The 17,902-nt window shown below is 36.9% G+C and overlaps 1 protein-coding gene across 1 annotated transcript; it reads left to right on the top strand.

Moving 5' to 3' along the window:
- The first annotated feature begins 2,690 nt into the window (after positions 1-2,690).
- LOC111198367 (sugar transport protein 9-like) lies at positions 2,691-5,111 on the top strand. Its single transcript, XM_022719481.2, has 4 exons — positions 2,691-2,923; positions 3,001-3,323; positions 3,801-4,430; positions 4,519-5,111. Exons 1-4 carry the CDS (start codon positions 2,788-2,790, stop codon positions 4,978-4,980), a joined length of 1,551 nt encoding a protein of 516 aa, XP_022575202.2. The 5' UTR covers positions 2,691-2,787; the 3' UTR covers positions 4,981-5,111.
- The last annotated feature ends 12,791 nt before the right edge of the window (positions 5,112-17,902 follow it).

Raw genomic sequence — 17,902 nt, 5'->3', positions numbered from 1 at the left:
TTAAATCTTGTTGAATTAAACCAAAATCATAGTCGAACATAAACCAAAAACCAACAATTTTGGTTTAAGTTCGGCTCCGTATATAATTTTAACATATTCATGTCATGACTAGACTAGTAATGCTGTCATAACTTAAGTCACAAGGCAGTCTTCTGACCGAACCAGCCTAACCGGAAATAAACTTCAAAAAGTTTATTTCTAAAATTTACTTCTAGAGACACTTTATGAGTTTTCAGTTATACTTAGAGACACATTTGACTTGTCACACACATTTTGCGTGTCTAAAGACACTAACACCCCTCAACTAGACCAAACTTTAGTTTCTCATTCCTCTTCTCTCCTCACTTGTTATGAAACTCATCCTCTTTTTTATTAAATGAAGGGTATAACAAATTTATCCTCTTTCCTAATTCAATTATAATTTCTTAAATGCTCAAACCTAATAATGAAACTTCGATAAAAATCAAAAGAGGATTGATAGGTGTGATGATAAGACCAGAGCTTGTAATGAAATTGATCGCGGACGAGCTCAGGATTCCCCGTGGCTCGGGATTCACCGTGGCTGAGCTCAAGGTAGCTGCGATGGAGTTTCAGAGAGTGGATGAGCTTGGGAATCAGGGACTGTTTCACCGCCTCGAGAACCCTTAAAATTCATCGGTCATTTCAAATCCACTGTGAGATAACTTCTTTCCAAATTTCTTTGGAACTAGTCAACTAGATCTGAGTGTTGGTGAGAGGGTCTTTGATCCGTTCGAGAATGAAAAGTTTGATAGGTTTGATTAACAAAATACAGAGTGCTTGCACTGTACTTGGAGATCACGACGGTGAAGGAATGTCGTTATGGACAAGATACTTGTGGTCAAGAGAATTGTGTTATAGAAGAGATAATTGTGAAAATGATAGTTATGGACAAGATACTTGTGGTCAAGAGAATTGTGTTAAAATTATTCATATGTACATGTAACATGTCCATAATTTCTTATCCATGTTTTTGTATTCACGTCTATTCATCCACAAATAGCCATCCATCAAAATCTATCTACAAAAACTTCTCTGCATATATATATTATGTCCATGACATCTTAATTGTCAACAACATATCGACCAATTGAATATCCACAAAATACATATTCATCGTATCGTAATCTAACACAAGTTTGTCTTTCCAATGAATATCCACCAAATATGTGTCCACTAAAATCATGTCCATGCAATTTTATTATTTTGTTGTATAAAAAGGTATATCAAACTAGATGTTAGAATATAGAAGAAAAAAAAATTCTAATTTTAGGTAGCATAAAATTTTGTTTTAAATATCATAGAAAGCAAAATAGTCAAATACATACATGAAAGGATGAAATATTTAACAACTAATACTCCTAAATATCTTTTATTTTTTATTCTCTTTTCCACAACCTGATAGAGTTACAGAACCGAACCGACACGTCTCAAATCAAACCAAGTCTCCAAACCGAAATACACTACGTAATTGATAACGTAAAATCTTTATTGTTTCTTTTCTGCATTTTGTTTCAGTTGATAATAAGAAGAGAATAGGACTTCCTTGTATATAGAAAACCATCTCCTCCACTTTCCCTTAATTCCCATGTTGAAAGGAGTTACGACTCCACTTTGCTTCTGTATCTTCTCTATTTAAATGAATGAAAAAGCCAAAAAGAGGCAATCTTAATTGCCCAAAAAGTATTGTGTTCTTCTTTGCTTTCAGTTTGCTTAATTACTTGGTTCTCAAGCTTTGACCAAAAGTCATAGCTATCACAACCATTAGATTGTTTTCTACAATCAGATCCTATGGCTCTTATTGTTGTTAATCTAATGAGAGAAAGTACACGTCAGTGTCATGTTTTATTAAAAATGGAAAGACATCAAAATGGAGAACGAGAATTTTACTTTTCTAGTCACCTACTAGTTAGTTTACAAAAGACCTATTACGACAATGACTTGCGCCTGGGGCATATTGGCCATTTTTCTGCCTCAAACGCAGTGAATGTGTTGCTTCAGCAAAATGTGTTTCTGAGAGTAATAATAAAGACAAAAGTGTCTTAAAGAGTAACTCACTCTTTTTCTTACAAGTTCCGTAAATTTTATATCCAATAATTTATCAAATTCAATTCAATTACAAATTTGTTATTAGAAGATTCTATTTTCAGTTAGAGAGTATATTTTTCTAGTTATCTCTAACACAGTCTAAACCCACCTTATCGGAAATAATCTTCAAATATATTTGTTTTCTTTGGGTGCAACTGGAATGCTTATTTGTGGGATAAATTTATCTGGAATGCATCATTCCATTGAATTCCATGAAATATTTACCAGTTAGCATATTTAACTTCCACATAGACTTTATTTATCCCATTCAAATGCAACTATCGATTTGTTATTACAAGATTCTATTTTCGGATAGAGACTGTTGTTTTGTATCTGCGTATCTCTTACACAGTCTTGTGTAAAAACGAAATAAGAGCGGAAATTGTCTGTGAAGAAGAACAAAACATTCTATAAAAAGACAGTGAAGTCTCCACTAAAACAGGTTTTTAAAGAAGATAGGTAAAAAAAAACAAAACAAGAACCATTCCCCTATTCGTAAGCCAAGATCAATCTCTAACAGCTCAGATCACAATCCATACCTAATAATAGACCACGAGAAATCTTATATTTAAGAAGCTGACAAGCACCTAAGTTTTGGATCACAAGCTCTCAAGTGTTTGTTTGAATAACAAAGCAAAAGGCAATAACTACTAATAAAGCAAATAATTTAATAAGTGAAGAATGGCTGGAGGAGCCTTTGTATCAGATGGTGGTGGTGGAGGAAGCTATGAAGGCGGAGTCACCGGCTTTGTCATTATCACATGTATTGTGGCCGCCATGGGAGGTCTCCTCTTCGGTTACGACCTCGGAATCTCAGGTCTGTAAATTTAAACATACGTTTTCTTCTTTTCTAGAAGTGGACATTCTAGTAATGTAATGTTGTTTCTTGTGCAGGAGGAGTTACATCAATGGAGGAGTTTTTGAGCAAGTTTTTCCCTGAAGTGGATAGGCAAATGCACAATGCTAGGCGCGAGACTGCTTATTGCAAATTCGATAACCAACTGCTCCAGTTGTTTACGTCCTCACTTTACCTTGCGGCCCTTGTCTCTTCCTTTGCAGCTTCAGTTGTGACTAGGAAGTACGGACGCAAAATCTCCATGTTTGTTGGAGGGCTTGCTTTCCTCATTGGTGCTCTAATCAACGCATTTGCAGTGAACGTTGCAATGCTCATCATTGGTAGATTGTTGCTTGGAGTCGGTGTTGGGTTCGCTAATCAGGTGAGTCAACATGATTCTCATGTGGTTTAGATCCGAGTAATCGGTTTCTCAATTTGGTTTGGTTTAGTTTTTATTTTTCAGGTTTTGGAATGACTTTTATATGGACTAAAATCGGTCATTTTAGGCGATATTTTATTAAAATTATGCGGTATCTTATCTGAATTATCAAAAAAAAAAAGAACCGAATCAGAAAAAAACTAGTCCCAAATTTTTCGGGTATTAGTAGATTCTTAGTTTGATGATCAGATTTGAACCAAACTGAGAACTATTTGAGCAGGTTTTTCTCGGCTCTTATATGGATCCTAAAATCCGAACATGATACCTGAAACAACCAATTTGAACCGAACCAATACCCGAAATACCCATGCATAATCCTAACAACTGATTTGTCAATTTAGTTTGGTTAATTTTTTTCTTTTTCTTGTTTTGGATTGGTTTTTATATGGCTGACTGGTATTCTTTCTTTTTCTTCATCAGTCTACTCCGGTTTACCTCTCAGAGATGGCTCCTGCCAAGCTAAGAGGAGCACTCAACATAGGATTTCAAATGGCTATTACTATCGGGATCCTAATTGCAAATCTTATCAACTACGGAACATCTCAAATGGCTAGGAACGGATGGAGGGTGTCTTTAGGTCTAGCTGCTGTTCCAGCAGTTGTGATGGTAATAGGATCTTTTGTCTTGCCAGACACACCAAACTCAATGCTCGAGAGAGGCAAGTATGAACAAGCGAGAGAGATGTTACAAAAGATTCGTGGAGCTGATAATGTGGACGAGGAGTTTCAAGATCTTTGTGATGCTTGTGAGGCTGCTAAAAAGGTGGAACACCCTTGGAAGAACCTTTTCCTACAAGCTAAATACAGACCTGCTCTTGCTTTCTGTTCTGCGATACCCTTCTTCCAACAGTTCACTGGTATCAATGTGATCATGTTCTACGCTCCTGTTCTCTTTAAAACTCTCGGTTTCGCTGATGATGCCTCGCTCATCTCTGCGGTTATTACCGGTGTGGTCAATGTTGTCTCTACCCTTGTCTCCATCTATGCGGTTGACAGGTATGGAAGAAGGATTCTATTCCTTGAAGGTGGCATCCAAATGATCATTTGCCAGGTAAAAAAAAAAGAAACAGCTTCAGGTTCTGTAATGACGATCACGTACCTTAACATGTATTGTTTTGATGGATCCATTGAATTTGTAGATCATTGTTGGTAGCTTGATCGGTGCGAAGTTTGGAACCACAGGATCAGGGACCTTGACACCTGCAACAGCAGATTGGGTGCTAGCTTTCATATGCCTATATGTTGCAGGATTTGCATGGTCATGGGGTCCATTAGGATGGTTAGTACCAAGTGAGATATGTCCGTTGGAAATCAGACCAGCGGGACAAGCCGTCAATGTTTCTGTCAACATGTTCTTCACTTTCCTCATTGGACAATTCTTCCTAACGATGCTTTGTCACATGAAGTTTGGTCTCTTCTACTTCTTTGGAGGTATGGTTCTGATCATGACCATCTTCATCTACTTCTTGTTGCCGGAGACAAAAGGGGTTCCTATTGAAGAAATGGGAAGAGTGTGGAAGCAGCATCCGTTCTGGAAACGTTACATTCCTGATGATGCTGTTATTGGAGGAAGTGAAGAGACTTCTGTCAAGGAGGTTTGAGATTTTCAAGAAAAGTCTAGGCATTGGTTTTTTTGCTTAGCCGTTGGTGTTTTGGTTGCTTTTTCAAGAGAATAAGCCAACAAGATGTGAGAATCTGCAGGCCGAGAGGACAAGATGAAGAAGAATGGAAACTGTTAAAAAAAAGTTTTATTGTTGAATTCTTTTACTTGATTCAAACCAATAAATTCAATCAGATTTTTCTATTTTGCATGTAGTCTAGTTTGTTTGTGTGTTCATTTCACTGCCAAATGAAATTAAGTGCAAACAAAATGCAATAAACTAGTTCATTGAGCAAAATAATGCAACAACAAGTCAATGAAAGATCTATGAAAACTTTACTAAACAAAGAAAAATACGGATACAGAAGCTATAAAGCATAGGTATATATGTATGTGTATATTTATATACTTGCATATGATGCTTGTTTGTTGCTAGATTTACACATGAAGATCAGAATTCAAGAGATTTTGAGTACATGATAAACAATGTTTAGAGACTGAGGAATACTGGTGGGAAGAGAGACAATTAAGCAAAGATAACTGGTTATTCTTAATAGGAATGCTATGAATAAAAGGAATGAATATTTGTGGAATAAGAAAAAATGGAATGATGAATAAAATGGAATAGAAACTGAAATTAATAATGGAATAGTTGATTCCATTCATTCCATCTTTCACGAAGGTTTATATTATGGAACAAAAGGAATGGATTTTACAAAGGATTTTTTGTTTTTGATTCATTCCAAAACTGGGATGTGTGGAATTGTTTTGGAAAGGTATTCATTGTGACTGATAAATATTTTTTGGAATCTCATGGAATGATGCATTCCAAACAAATCTATTCCACAAAATAATAGTTTGGTCAAGAGGCCATCAATGTGCTCCTTAAACTTGGCCTTTTGTGATAGTACCTTCCCTTTTGTTATTTACAATATCCTTGGCGCCTAGAAGAGGATGAGATGCAGTAGATCATATATAAACCTTTCTCCTATTAACTTGGGGTTAGCGTCGTGATCAATCTTAACAATCTTCAATCTCTTTTCCATATTCCTGAAAGTGGATAACATTTTCAGTCTTACAAGGCAAGAAATCCTAAGGAAATCTCGAGACACAGCATGTCCCTGATAAGATGCAGAAAGACATTACTTTTGACTTTTGAGTGATGATGAAAACATTGTAGGACGGGAAACTGCTCATTTATTTTGAAATTTTTTTATTTAATATTTTTTAATATTTGAGACCCTATATCTAAAACTTTACCCATTAACTTTAAACTCTAAATTTAGATTAGTTAATCGTAAGGTAGAAATATACTTTTATCCTTTAATAAAATTTATTTTGGTCATTTTCTTCATTAATAACTATTTTTGTGAAAATAAACTTAAAAGACTATCCTATGAAATTTCTCTTTTTCTTTTCTTATCAAATTTTCGAATAAAAAACTTTTGTTTGCCTACGTCTTGGTTTTGAACTTCTTTGCTCCAGCATTAGCGTTGAGATTGGAGATGTTGTACTTTTTCAATTATAACACATTGCTAGTTAGCTATCTATTCTACTACAACCAAATTACAAAACAATACTTGTCTTTTTAACTAATTCTAACCATTTCATTTATTATATTTTTTAATTAATTCAATAACATTTATTATAAAGTATAAAATAGAACTTATCTATTTTCAATTGTTTTATGTCATCTTTTACATTCATTTTCACTATTTTTAATTACTTCATTAATTACATTATTTTAATTACTTCATCTTTTACATTCATTTTCACAATATTTCAACAACATTTAATTTACATTTTACCCATAACAATTCCACATGTTTGAATGTAATTGCTCTATTTTTGACAAAAATTCAAAATTATTAACAAATAGTTTTTTTTTTGTTTACAGAATTAGTTACACGTAGGTATTCAGGTACCCATTTGGGTACAGGTCGTTTCTTTCATGTATTATGTTTTTTTGGGTTCTGAAATTAGTCTATGTTTGGATATTATAAATTTTTGGGTGGATTTCGAGTCGGGTCCTCCCATGTCCGAATGAATTCGGTTATGATGTATAAGAACCTAAAAATATTCAAATAACCAAAAGTAACTCTATTACGGTTTGGATATTTTGAACCAAAAGTAACCATATTACGGTTTAGATATTGTGTATTCAAACTAAAAATAACCAAATAATCAAAAGTAATCATATTATCCAATTCGATTCGAGTTCGATTCTGATGCGTAAAAAGCTAAAAATATTCAAATAATCAATATACAGTTAGTTATATAGTGATATATATAAAATAAATAACACAAATCATGAAAAACCAATATCATTTCATAAAAAGATAAAAAAAATTTACGCATGCGAATGCGCTTGTCAATCAATAGTGGTGATTAAGGCAGCTTGAGGGCATCACCAGTTAGGATGTTGCATTTAAAACTGTTATCTGCGGGTTGCCCCCTCTGAAACCGTATTTGAGCTGGCTAGAGCCGATTAAGGCCCACCACCATCATAGCATGTATCTAGTTCTAAATCGTGGGACTGATGAATAAGATGGTGATTAGTTGCTTTGTGTCTTGTTTATGGTTTGATTATGGAGCAGTATTTTATACATATGTGCGATTTTTATCTGTAATAATTATTTGTAATTATTCATTTATGCAACTGATTATTTAATATTAATCATAATTATTAGTATTTTGATATTATTTTATGAAAATACTCTATGTTATCACTAAATCATATTTTTTTCCAAAATAACAAATAAGGAACATTTGTTTAAAAAATAGTGTTATTAAAAAGTTAAAACGACTCTTTTACTTTGTATTTGTGTTTTTTTAACATCAACTAGAAAAAAACACTCATATTGACTCTGTAAACCAAACAGATAGCTCCGAATCTATGTGAACGACATTGGACGGTTGAGTCCGGGAACAACGTGCTAATCTATCCGCCTTTATGTTTTGCATCTGTGGTACATGAATGATCGTTGAGCTAATGAAGCTTTCTTAAGGGTCATGATATCTTCCAAATAGGTTGGAAAAGCTGGTCATTCTTTTGGTTCCGAAACCATCTTCACCAATTGAGAACAATCCATTGCAAAGGTAATCTGAAACTGCCGTAGATTCCTCATACATTACATTTCCCAAAGCAGTGCTTTTATCTCCGCATGAAGAGGAGAGAGACTCGCTCTAGTATTTCTCGCCTCCATCAAACCATCGAAACCTGGTAAAATACTATACCATCCTTGTCCGGAGAAAGTGTCCTTATCCTTCCATGATCCATCTGTGAAACACCAACGCGCAGGAATGGATGGAAGAATCGAAGGCTCTGCTTGTTAACCATCCCTTGTCATTTTCGGTACATGTGCCTCAGCCCAAAACGTTGATTCTGTTTCTGCTAGTCGAAGAGTCCGAATCTATATCTAGGTTACTGAAAACCTTATTTTTCTTCCTTTTCAAATGTACCAGAGTATCCATGCAAACGGATGATCATTCAATTGCGGGGACACTCTCCAAAATAGATGATCCATATTTGCAAATAATGATCAAGGCGGAAATATCGCTGGATTAGAAGGGATTTTTGAAAGCGCCCAATCCTGGATTGCAGAGGGCATTCAAAGAAATCATGATTTATGGATTCTTCTGCAGCTCCACACCTGACACAACATATATCTCTTTGTATCCCCCTCCCCTCTAAATTTTCATGACTGCTATGCATCCTGCCAACAATTGCCATAAGAAATGTTTCATTTTCGGTGGATATCGCACTTTCCAGCAAAAAACCTTTAAAATATCCACTGTAGATCCATACATTGCAGGTTGTTTACACTGATCCAGATATACCCTTTCTACCTGGTAACATGACTTTACCGTATATTTTCCATTTTGTGTGAAGTACCATCCATCCCTGTCCACCATCTGAACTTTCAAAATATCCATTGTAGGTCCATACTTTGTATTTGTGTTTAAACTTTAATAATCATAGTTTATGGTTTTAAATTTAGGAGGTAGAGATCAGGTTACAGTTTAGGGTACAAAGTAATTTATTTTATTTTATTTTACCTTTTATTTTTCTCTTGGTATACTATTTTATGATAATTGTTTTTGTCATTTAAGAAATTTACTTTTATTTTATTAATTAATATAATTATATAACTGTTTTTTCATGTTTATTTTTATACAATAACATAGATATTTTCAGTCTAAAAGTTATATTGCGATATTAAGATAGATGTGTGTTTTCTTTTGGAAAAATCCTTTAGATAGCACAATAATATTATGACTAAATAGAATAGAAATGATTTTTTGCAATAACACTAATAAAAGTATAAAATGACTAAATTACTTCCAACCCTAAACCATTCGAAGTTTTAATGTGTTAAAGCTAAATCCAGTTAGAATGTACTAAATCAAACATTTGGGGGGGGGGGGGGGGGGGGGGGGGGGGGGGGGGGGGGGGTGGGGTCGTCGTATCACTCTTTATCATGATTTTAGTCCTGCGATTTTGGTTTTCCGAAACCGAACTGAACCAAACCGTCGGTTAACCAAAATTTTGAAAACCAATTTCAATATTAACTGAATTAAATTTCGGTTCGGTTCGGTTCTCGGTTATTTTCAGTTTTCACATTTATTTCCGAAAATAATCAATTTTTTTGGTTTTCGGTTAATTTTGGTATAGTTTTCTAAAAGAAATTAGGATATTTTTGGTTAAAATCGGTTAAATTTGGCTATTTTTCGGTTAATTTTGGTTTGTTTTTTTCGGTTATTTTAGGTTTGGTAACATCTTTTTTTTGGAAATCAAAAACCGAATTATTTTTTTCAAAATCTTACCAAACTAAACCGAACTCAAAACTGTAACTGAACCAAAACCCAAAAATTTTGGTTCGGTTCAGACAAAAGTCCAAACGGCAGGGCTAATCCGTATCACTCTTTATCATGATTTTAGCCCTGCAATTTTGGTTTTCCGAAACCGAACTGAACCAAACCGTCGGTTTTCAGTTAACCAAAATTTTGAAAACCAATTTCAATATTAACTGAATTAAATTTCGGTTCGGTTCGGTTCTTGGTTATTTTCAGTTTTCACATTTATTTCCGAAAATAATCAATTTTTTTGGTTTTCAGTTAATTTTGGTATAGTTTTCTAAAAGAAATTAGGATATTTTTGGTTAAACTCGGTTAAATTTGGCTATTTTTTGGTTAATTTTGGTTTATTTTTTTCGGTTATTTTAGGTTTGGTAACATCTTTTTTTTGGAATCAAAAACCGAATTATTTTTTTCAAAATCTTACCAAACTAAACCAAACTCAAAACTGTAACTGAACCAAAACCCAAAAATTTTGGTTCGGTTCAGACAAAAGTCCAAACGGCAGGGCTAATCTGTACGTTCTTTTGGCCAAGAATAAATGTTCGGTCGGCATACTAGCTAACTACTAATCCCTTATATATTAATAGAGAAACATTTTAAAAGTTGTAACCTGTAATTTGTAATAATTACGAAAGAGTTTTGATGAGTTGTCACTTAATTAAGATGCCAATTAATCTTATGTGGCAGTTTAAGAATTAGTTAAAAAAAATGTTGGTCCAAAATTTAATTACTATGAAACATTATATTAACCCAACATATAAGAAGCGTGTATTCTTTCTTTAAATAAAAGCTACGGAGTTACCTAATATAGTTAACATATATACGATAATTATTGATTATGAATAGTAAAGATTTGATAACAATTTTTCATTTTTCCTCATTTTTGTTTACTCTTATATTACTATAAGAAATTAAACAATCACATTAACCATATAATAAAAAAAATTGATTTTTTCTTATATGTTATATTTTAAATTTATCTAAAACGACTTTAAATTACAAAATTAATATGAACCATCATCATTTTCGTTTAAAATTTTGTCACAGTAAGAATATAGGATTGGGCAAAAAATCTAAATACAAAAAACCGGGCCAATGCCGATCCAAAGAATAGTACTGAACTTTAACCAAAATTGGTTTGATTTTCGAATGGGTTCAAAATTTTGTTATCTAGAGAATCGGATCCGAACCCGATCCAAACCAAAATATCTTAAGTATCTGAATATATCCGAACAAGATTTATATACTTAAATATATTAATTATTGTTAAATTTAATATCTAAAAGAATATAAAATATATATAAGACGTTTTTAAGTTGTCAAAATACTTGGAAATATATACAAATAGTTATAAGTACATGTTTATAATAGCTAAACGATACTTATAATACCTAAAATACTTAAAATATCTATTGATTTCCTATCTAAATATTTAAGCTAAACCAATTTTTATGTTAAGTTTAAGTATTTTGGCATACATTATTCAAATTTATATGTTATATATTATTTTTATTTTTAGATTTTGAAAAATTTAAAGTATATTTAAGTTTTAATTTTTGAAAAAAATTTAAATAAGTGATTCGAACCTAAACCCGAACCAAACCCACAAAAATCCGAATTGAACCAAACTCTCAAAGATCCGAATCGAATCTAATGGTATTTGAATGTGCACCTCTAATCAAATCTGAAAAAGTTATTACTAACAAAATGTATATTATTGATAATATTGAAGTATATCATGACTCCTAGGGTTTCTGGCGACGAGCCGCCGGGCTCTTCCTCCTCCGATCTCCCACCTCCCGCCTCTCCTCCCGTTCTCCGTTCTGTTTCCGTTCATGGCTCTCCTCCTGCTAAATCGGCTTGGACGAAAAAGCAAGGAGATGGGGCTCTCCCGGTGATTGATGTAGTCGATGGAGTTGCTACTATGACGATACCTGATGAGATCTTTGAGGACCCTAATCCTCTCTGGAAAAGCTTCGTTGTTGGTTATTTCATCGGGGATGCTCCTCATGTGGGATCCATTCACGCGACTGTGAACCGAATCTGGTCTTCTCCTCGTAATGGGTCTAAGATCGATGTCCAGTTCATTGAGAAGAAAACAGTATTGTTTCGTATTGAGAATCCTCAGATGCGTGCCCGAGTCATCCAGCGCAAGTATTGGCACGTCGCGGACGTTCCTTTGGTCGTGCACGAATGGTCACCAGAAACTGCGATGAATCCCCCAGATTTGTCGGCGATGCCAATGTGGGTGGATCTCAAGGGAGTTCCGAACTCTCTTTTCTCGCACAAGGGTCTCAAGTGTTTGGCCCGTGCAGCGGGAACGTTTGTGAAGCTTCATCCCAACACAGAGAAATGTACGCGTTTGGATGTCGCGCGAATCCTTGTTGAGGTGGATCTCAATAAACCACTTGTTGAGAGGATATCTTACTCAGATAACGTCGGGGCTTTGGTTGTTCTTGAGGTTAGCTACCCGTGGCTGCCTCCAAAATGTGAAGTGTGTCGGAAATGGGGGCATAAAGGCTCTGAATGCTCCGCAAAAAATGTTACTATCCTGCAGCATAACAAGGAAGCCGATCTACAACTGGTGGTAGTGACTGAGGACCAAGGGGTGCAGAAAAACCCTGTCTCTGATCTCATCCAGGAGTTGGAGGAGTTTGTACCGTATGCTCCTTTGGGAAATGGAGTGGAAGTTAACAACATGCTCAACTCTATTGTCCTGGGTGCTGGAATGGTGGAAGTTGGCCAGTCAGGGAAAACTCCTGTGGCTGAGTCGCGGTTACTCGAAGGTGGTGATGGTATTGTGGTTGAACTTGGGAAGTCTTTGGTTTCTCAAGTAGCAGGCGGTGGAAAGGTAGACAGTGGTGCTATTACGGTGTCTCCATCGCGGTTCCATGTTCTCGCAGATATTGCTGAGGAGGGCGAATCTGATAACGAGGTGCAAACTGACACAGAGGAAGGGGAGATTGTTGCTGATACCACTGGTCAAAGTATAGCTGATCACTCTCAACGGCAACGTAAGAACTCTACGGTGCAGTTGCGGGCGTCTCATAATGCTGCCAGCACGGTGAAAACGAGTAAGAAGAAGATTGTCCGCACAAGGGACCTGAAGTTTGCGCAGGTTCATGCCTCATCAAAGAAAGCTTCCGTTAGGAAGTTATGACGTCTTTTTTCGCATGGAACATGCGCGGCTTCAATATGTCGCGCAAGCATGATGCAGTAAGGAAATGGATACAGCTAGAAAAGCCCTCTTTCGGATGCCTTATTGAAACGAGAGTCCAACAGGATAAACATGCGGATTGTATGACTGCTGCTTTGCCTGGATGGAGCTCTATTACAAACTACGATCACCACAGATTAGGTCGGATCTGGTTTTGCTGGTCTAGTAGGGCTGTGGTCACTAGACTACACGCAAGTGCACAAGTCATAACATGTGCAATACAAATCCCAGAGACAAGAGAGCAATTTATCTGTTCTGCCATCTATGCGTCTACTTGTATGGTGGAGAGAAGGAGGTTATGGGAAGAGATTAAGGGAACTCAAGCTGCTTATTCTCATCTTGCTTTGCCTTGGATCCTAATTGGTGATTTTAATGAAACGCTTGCTTCTGGGGAGCATTCTCGGTCATTGGACTATCTAACGGATCAGCGAGGTATGAGGGAGTTTCAAGAAGTATGTGGAGATTGTGAGCTTACGGATTTAGCTTACGTGGGAGCTCTCTTTACATGGTGGAACAAGAGAGAAGGCAATCCGATAGGGAAAAAACTAGACAGAGCTTTAATCAACGGAGCTTGGTTACGCTTCTTCCCTCAGTCTTATGCTAGCTTTGATGCAGGAGGAGTCTCTGACCATGCTAGATGTTTGATACGTACGTCTGCCTCCATTGACAGCACGAGGAAGCCTTTTAAATTTTTTAATTATCTCACGGATCATGAGGACTTTCTGCCTACAGTTAAAAATATTTGGGACTCCTCCCCTGTGTTATATCACTCACGCTGCTCTCTGACTATGTTTCACCGGAAACTGAAGCTTCTGAAGAACGACCTCAGAGCCCTGAATAGAAATCACTATGGTGACCTCCCCGCCCGAACAAAGCAGGCGTATGAGCAGCTATGCCACTGTCAGAATCAGGTTCTCTTAGACCCCAACCCTCAGACCTTAGCTGCTGAAGCAGAAGCTTCGAAGCGATGGAACTTGCTGGCTAGTATTGAGGAGAAGTTTTTTAGACAGAAGTCATGTCTGCGTTGGCTTCATGCTGGGGATCAGAACACTTCAGTCTTTCACCGTGCTGCTCAATCTCGTGCATCTAGAAATGCCATTCGGTCCTTGACCACCACGTCGGGAGAGATTCTAACTGCTCCTGGGGATATCCGGAGAGAAGCTGTCTCTCATTTCCAGCGTTTTTTACAGACTCATCAGGAGGGTGAGGAGATCTCTGTGGAATCTCTACAGAATTTGCTTACTTACCGCTGTCCTCTCCCCCAATCTTCTCACTTGGTTGCTCCCGTAAGTGGAGAAGAGATCAAATCTGCTCTGGACGCGCTGCCAAATGATAAAGTCTCTGGCCCTGATGGTTACACTAAGGAGTTTTATGTAGCTGCTTGGCCGGTTCTTGGGAAAGATTTTGTCACTGCCGTGCAGTCTTTCTTCTTATTTGGATTCCTTCCCTCTGGAATCAATGCAACCATTCTCTCACTGATTCCGAAGACTGAAGCTGCTCTGACTATGAAGGATTACCGTCCCATAGCCTGTTGTAACCTCCTATATAAGGTTATCTCGAAGATTCTTGCTCGCCGCCTTAGGGAGATACTTCCTGATGCTATAGAACCAAACCAAAGCGCTTTCATCAAGGGTCGTCTTCTACTGGAGAACGTGTTATTAGCATCTGAACTGGTTAATGGCTATCATAAGACTACCTCCTCCCCTAGATGCGCTATCAAGTTCGATATTGCGAAGGCTTTTGATACAGTTAAGTGGACGTTCATTGTTTCAGTCCTTAAGGCCATGAATCTGCCAGATCAGTTCATTATGTGGATCAAAGCTTGCATCTCAACTGCGTCTTTCTCGGTAGCTGTTAACGGTAGTCTGGAGGGGTTTTTCACTAGTGCTCGGGGAATCCGTCAAGGCTGCTCCTTGTCGCCGTATTTATACGTCATCCTCAATAATGTTCTTTCCAAGATGTTGAATCAAGCAGCTGAGGAAGGGAAGTTTGGGTATCATCCGCATTGCCTTGGGGTTAAGCTCACTCATCTGAGCTTTGCTGATGACATACTCGTCTTCTCAGATGGGAAAACTAGCTCTTTAGATGGAGTTATGGAGGTCATGAATCAGTTTGCAAATGTCTCTGGTCTTTATATTAATGCTTCCAAGTCTACTATCTTTATCTCTGGTGATGCATCTGGAGCTCTCAGTGTTGCTGCAACAGGAAAAGGTATTAGCACAGGGACTTTGCCTATTCGCTATCTGGGTTTTCCCTTGACTACTAAGACACTTACTAAGCATGACTACGAGCCTCTGATTGACAAAGTTCGGAGTAGGATGCTCACTTGGTCAAACAAAAGTCTCTCCTTTGCAGGCAGGCTTCAGCTGATCAAGTCTATCATTACAAGCATTGTCAACTTCTGGAGTTCCGCATTTATCCTTCCTGCTGCTTGTCTGAATGAGATTGAAAGTTTGTGTAGTGCTTTTCTTTGGTCTGGCTCACCACACCAATCACATAAGGCAAAAGTTGCTTGGGCAGAGCTTTGCTATCCGAAAGATGAAGGTGGTTTGGGTCTGCGGAGACTTAGAGATTCTCAAGTGGTGTTCTCCCTTCAATTGATCTGGCGGCTGTTTACTCTAGCAGGATCGCTGTGGGTGTCTTGGGTACAGCATTATCTACTCCGAGACAGCTCTTTTTGGGATGTGAAAGATAACCAAAAGGGTTCTTGGATTTGGCGTAAACTCCTAAAGCTTAGAGACACTGCATATCCTTTTCTGAAGGTGGCTGTTCAGAATGGAAATGATGCTTTCTTCTGGTTTGACAATTGGCTTGATCAGGGGAAGCTCATAGATATTACTGGCGACGCCGGTCCAATGCACTTAGGTGTTCCACGCAATGCTCGAGTTGGAGAGGTCGTTACTAATGGAGGCTGGAATATTAGGGAGCGCCGTGGGAGACTATTTCCTTCCCTCTGCCATCGGATAAAAGAAGCGCCAGTTCCTTGCTCAGACAATGGTAAGGATATCGTGGTTTGGAGGCAGTCTGATGATCAGTTCAAGGGTATGTTTTCCACTTCAGAAACTTGGCAGCAGATCAGAGATAAGCGTGAGATTGTACCTTGGTGTAAGGTTGTGTGGTTTACGCAAGGGATTCCTCGTTACAGTTTCATGACTTGGTTGGCTGTTAAAAATAGGTTGTCCACCGGAAATCGAATGCGTACATGGGGAATCACTCAACCTTGTACTCTGTGTGGAGAACCCGATGAGACTAGGGATCATTTATTTTTTGCGTGCCCCTACAGTTACACGGTCTGGGATAATGTGGCAGGACGTTTACTTGGTCGAAGGATGAATCCAGACTGGTCTGCAACTCTGTTGTCTATTCAGCGAACTCGTACTCCTGCTCTTGACTCGGTGCTGGTCAGACTGGTATTTCAACTGACCATTTATAGTATATGGAGGGAACGGAATGGGCGACGACACCAGAAGCCGTGGTCTACGACATCGCAGATGACGCGTCTTATTGATAAGACAATGCGCAATCGCATTAGCTCTCTTAAGTATCGCCGGGGGCACAAGTTGGAAGGCCTTCTTTGCAGATGGTTTGAAGTGTCACCTTGACTCTAAGTTTATTTTTGCAATTATGATACTTTAGACCTCTTATTCTTTATTAGGCCAATTCTTTTGTAAATTTCCCTCTGATCAATAAATATGAAATTTCATCAAAAAAAAAATATTGAAGTATAATATATATTTTTTTAAAAATTACTCCGCGCCATCTAGTTAATTATTATTCTTGTTGACAAATACGGCCGATGAACGAATATAAGCTAACATATTCCCAGGTAGTAAAGTTGACTACATAAAACCGGAGATGTGGTGGAAACGTGGACCAATTCTAAATTAATTTATTTTTACTTAGTTGATTAGGCTCCACACGTTTTAGTTAATTCTCCCCCCCCTTAAAATTTTCTGTGGAAACTAATTATCTATTGAATATAAGATTGAAGATTCCTTCTGAATAGGGGTGGGCACTTTACCCGATATCCGAAATGGCATCCGAACCCGATCCGAAAAAACCGAACCGAAATCCGAACCGAAGTAGCAAAATACTCGAACGGGTATTGAATAATGAGAGATTGGATACCCGAACCCGAACGGATAATACCCGAACCCGAATGGATATCCGAAGATAACCGAACATATGTATAATTAACCTTATGTTTCTAGTTTATATCTCTCATTTTATATAAAATATTTATATTGATACTACACATACTTTAAGTTCATATGATATACATACAATTACGGAAAAAATGATTTGCTACTCACTTAAAATGCATGTCGAGTTTTTTATTTCAAAAATTAACAAAAAGTTATATCCAAAATTAAAAAAAATAACTAAATTAATGCATTTTTAGTTTTAAAATGTTATGTCCAAATCTATTAACCATTCAATCTATTAAAAATAAAAAATTAGTTAACTAAAAGTTATATTTTTAAATACAACAAACTTGAGAAATGAAAATTTTAATTTTTTTTTTCAAAATCTAAATATCCGAACCCGATCCGAAATAACCGAATCCGAACTAAAAATACCCGAACCCGATCCGAAGTACAGAAATACCCGAACGGGTTCTAGACCTCTATACCGAAATACCCGAAAATCCGAAATACCCGATCCGAACCCGAACGGGTACCCGAACGCCCACCCCTATTCTGAATTTGAACTGGTAGAAATTAGATTATAAAATTGATTACAATTAAACAACCATTCATACAGGTCACAGTAACGTATATTTCATATTTTTTAAAAATTTCAAAATAATAATTCCGTTGTTAAATTTAAAAGTCATTAAATGAGG

The sequence above is a fragment of the Brassica napus genome, chromosome A5 (genome assembly GCF_020379485.1).
Source record: "Brassica napus cultivar Da-Ae chromosome A5, Da-Ae, whole genome shotgun sequence".
Taxonomy (NCBI): Eukaryota; Viridiplantae; Streptophyta; class Magnoliopsida; order Brassicales; family Brassicaceae; genus Brassica; species Brassica napus.
Note: the sequence above shows the minus strand (reverse complement) of the source record. Positions and strands in the feature narration are given on the sequence as shown.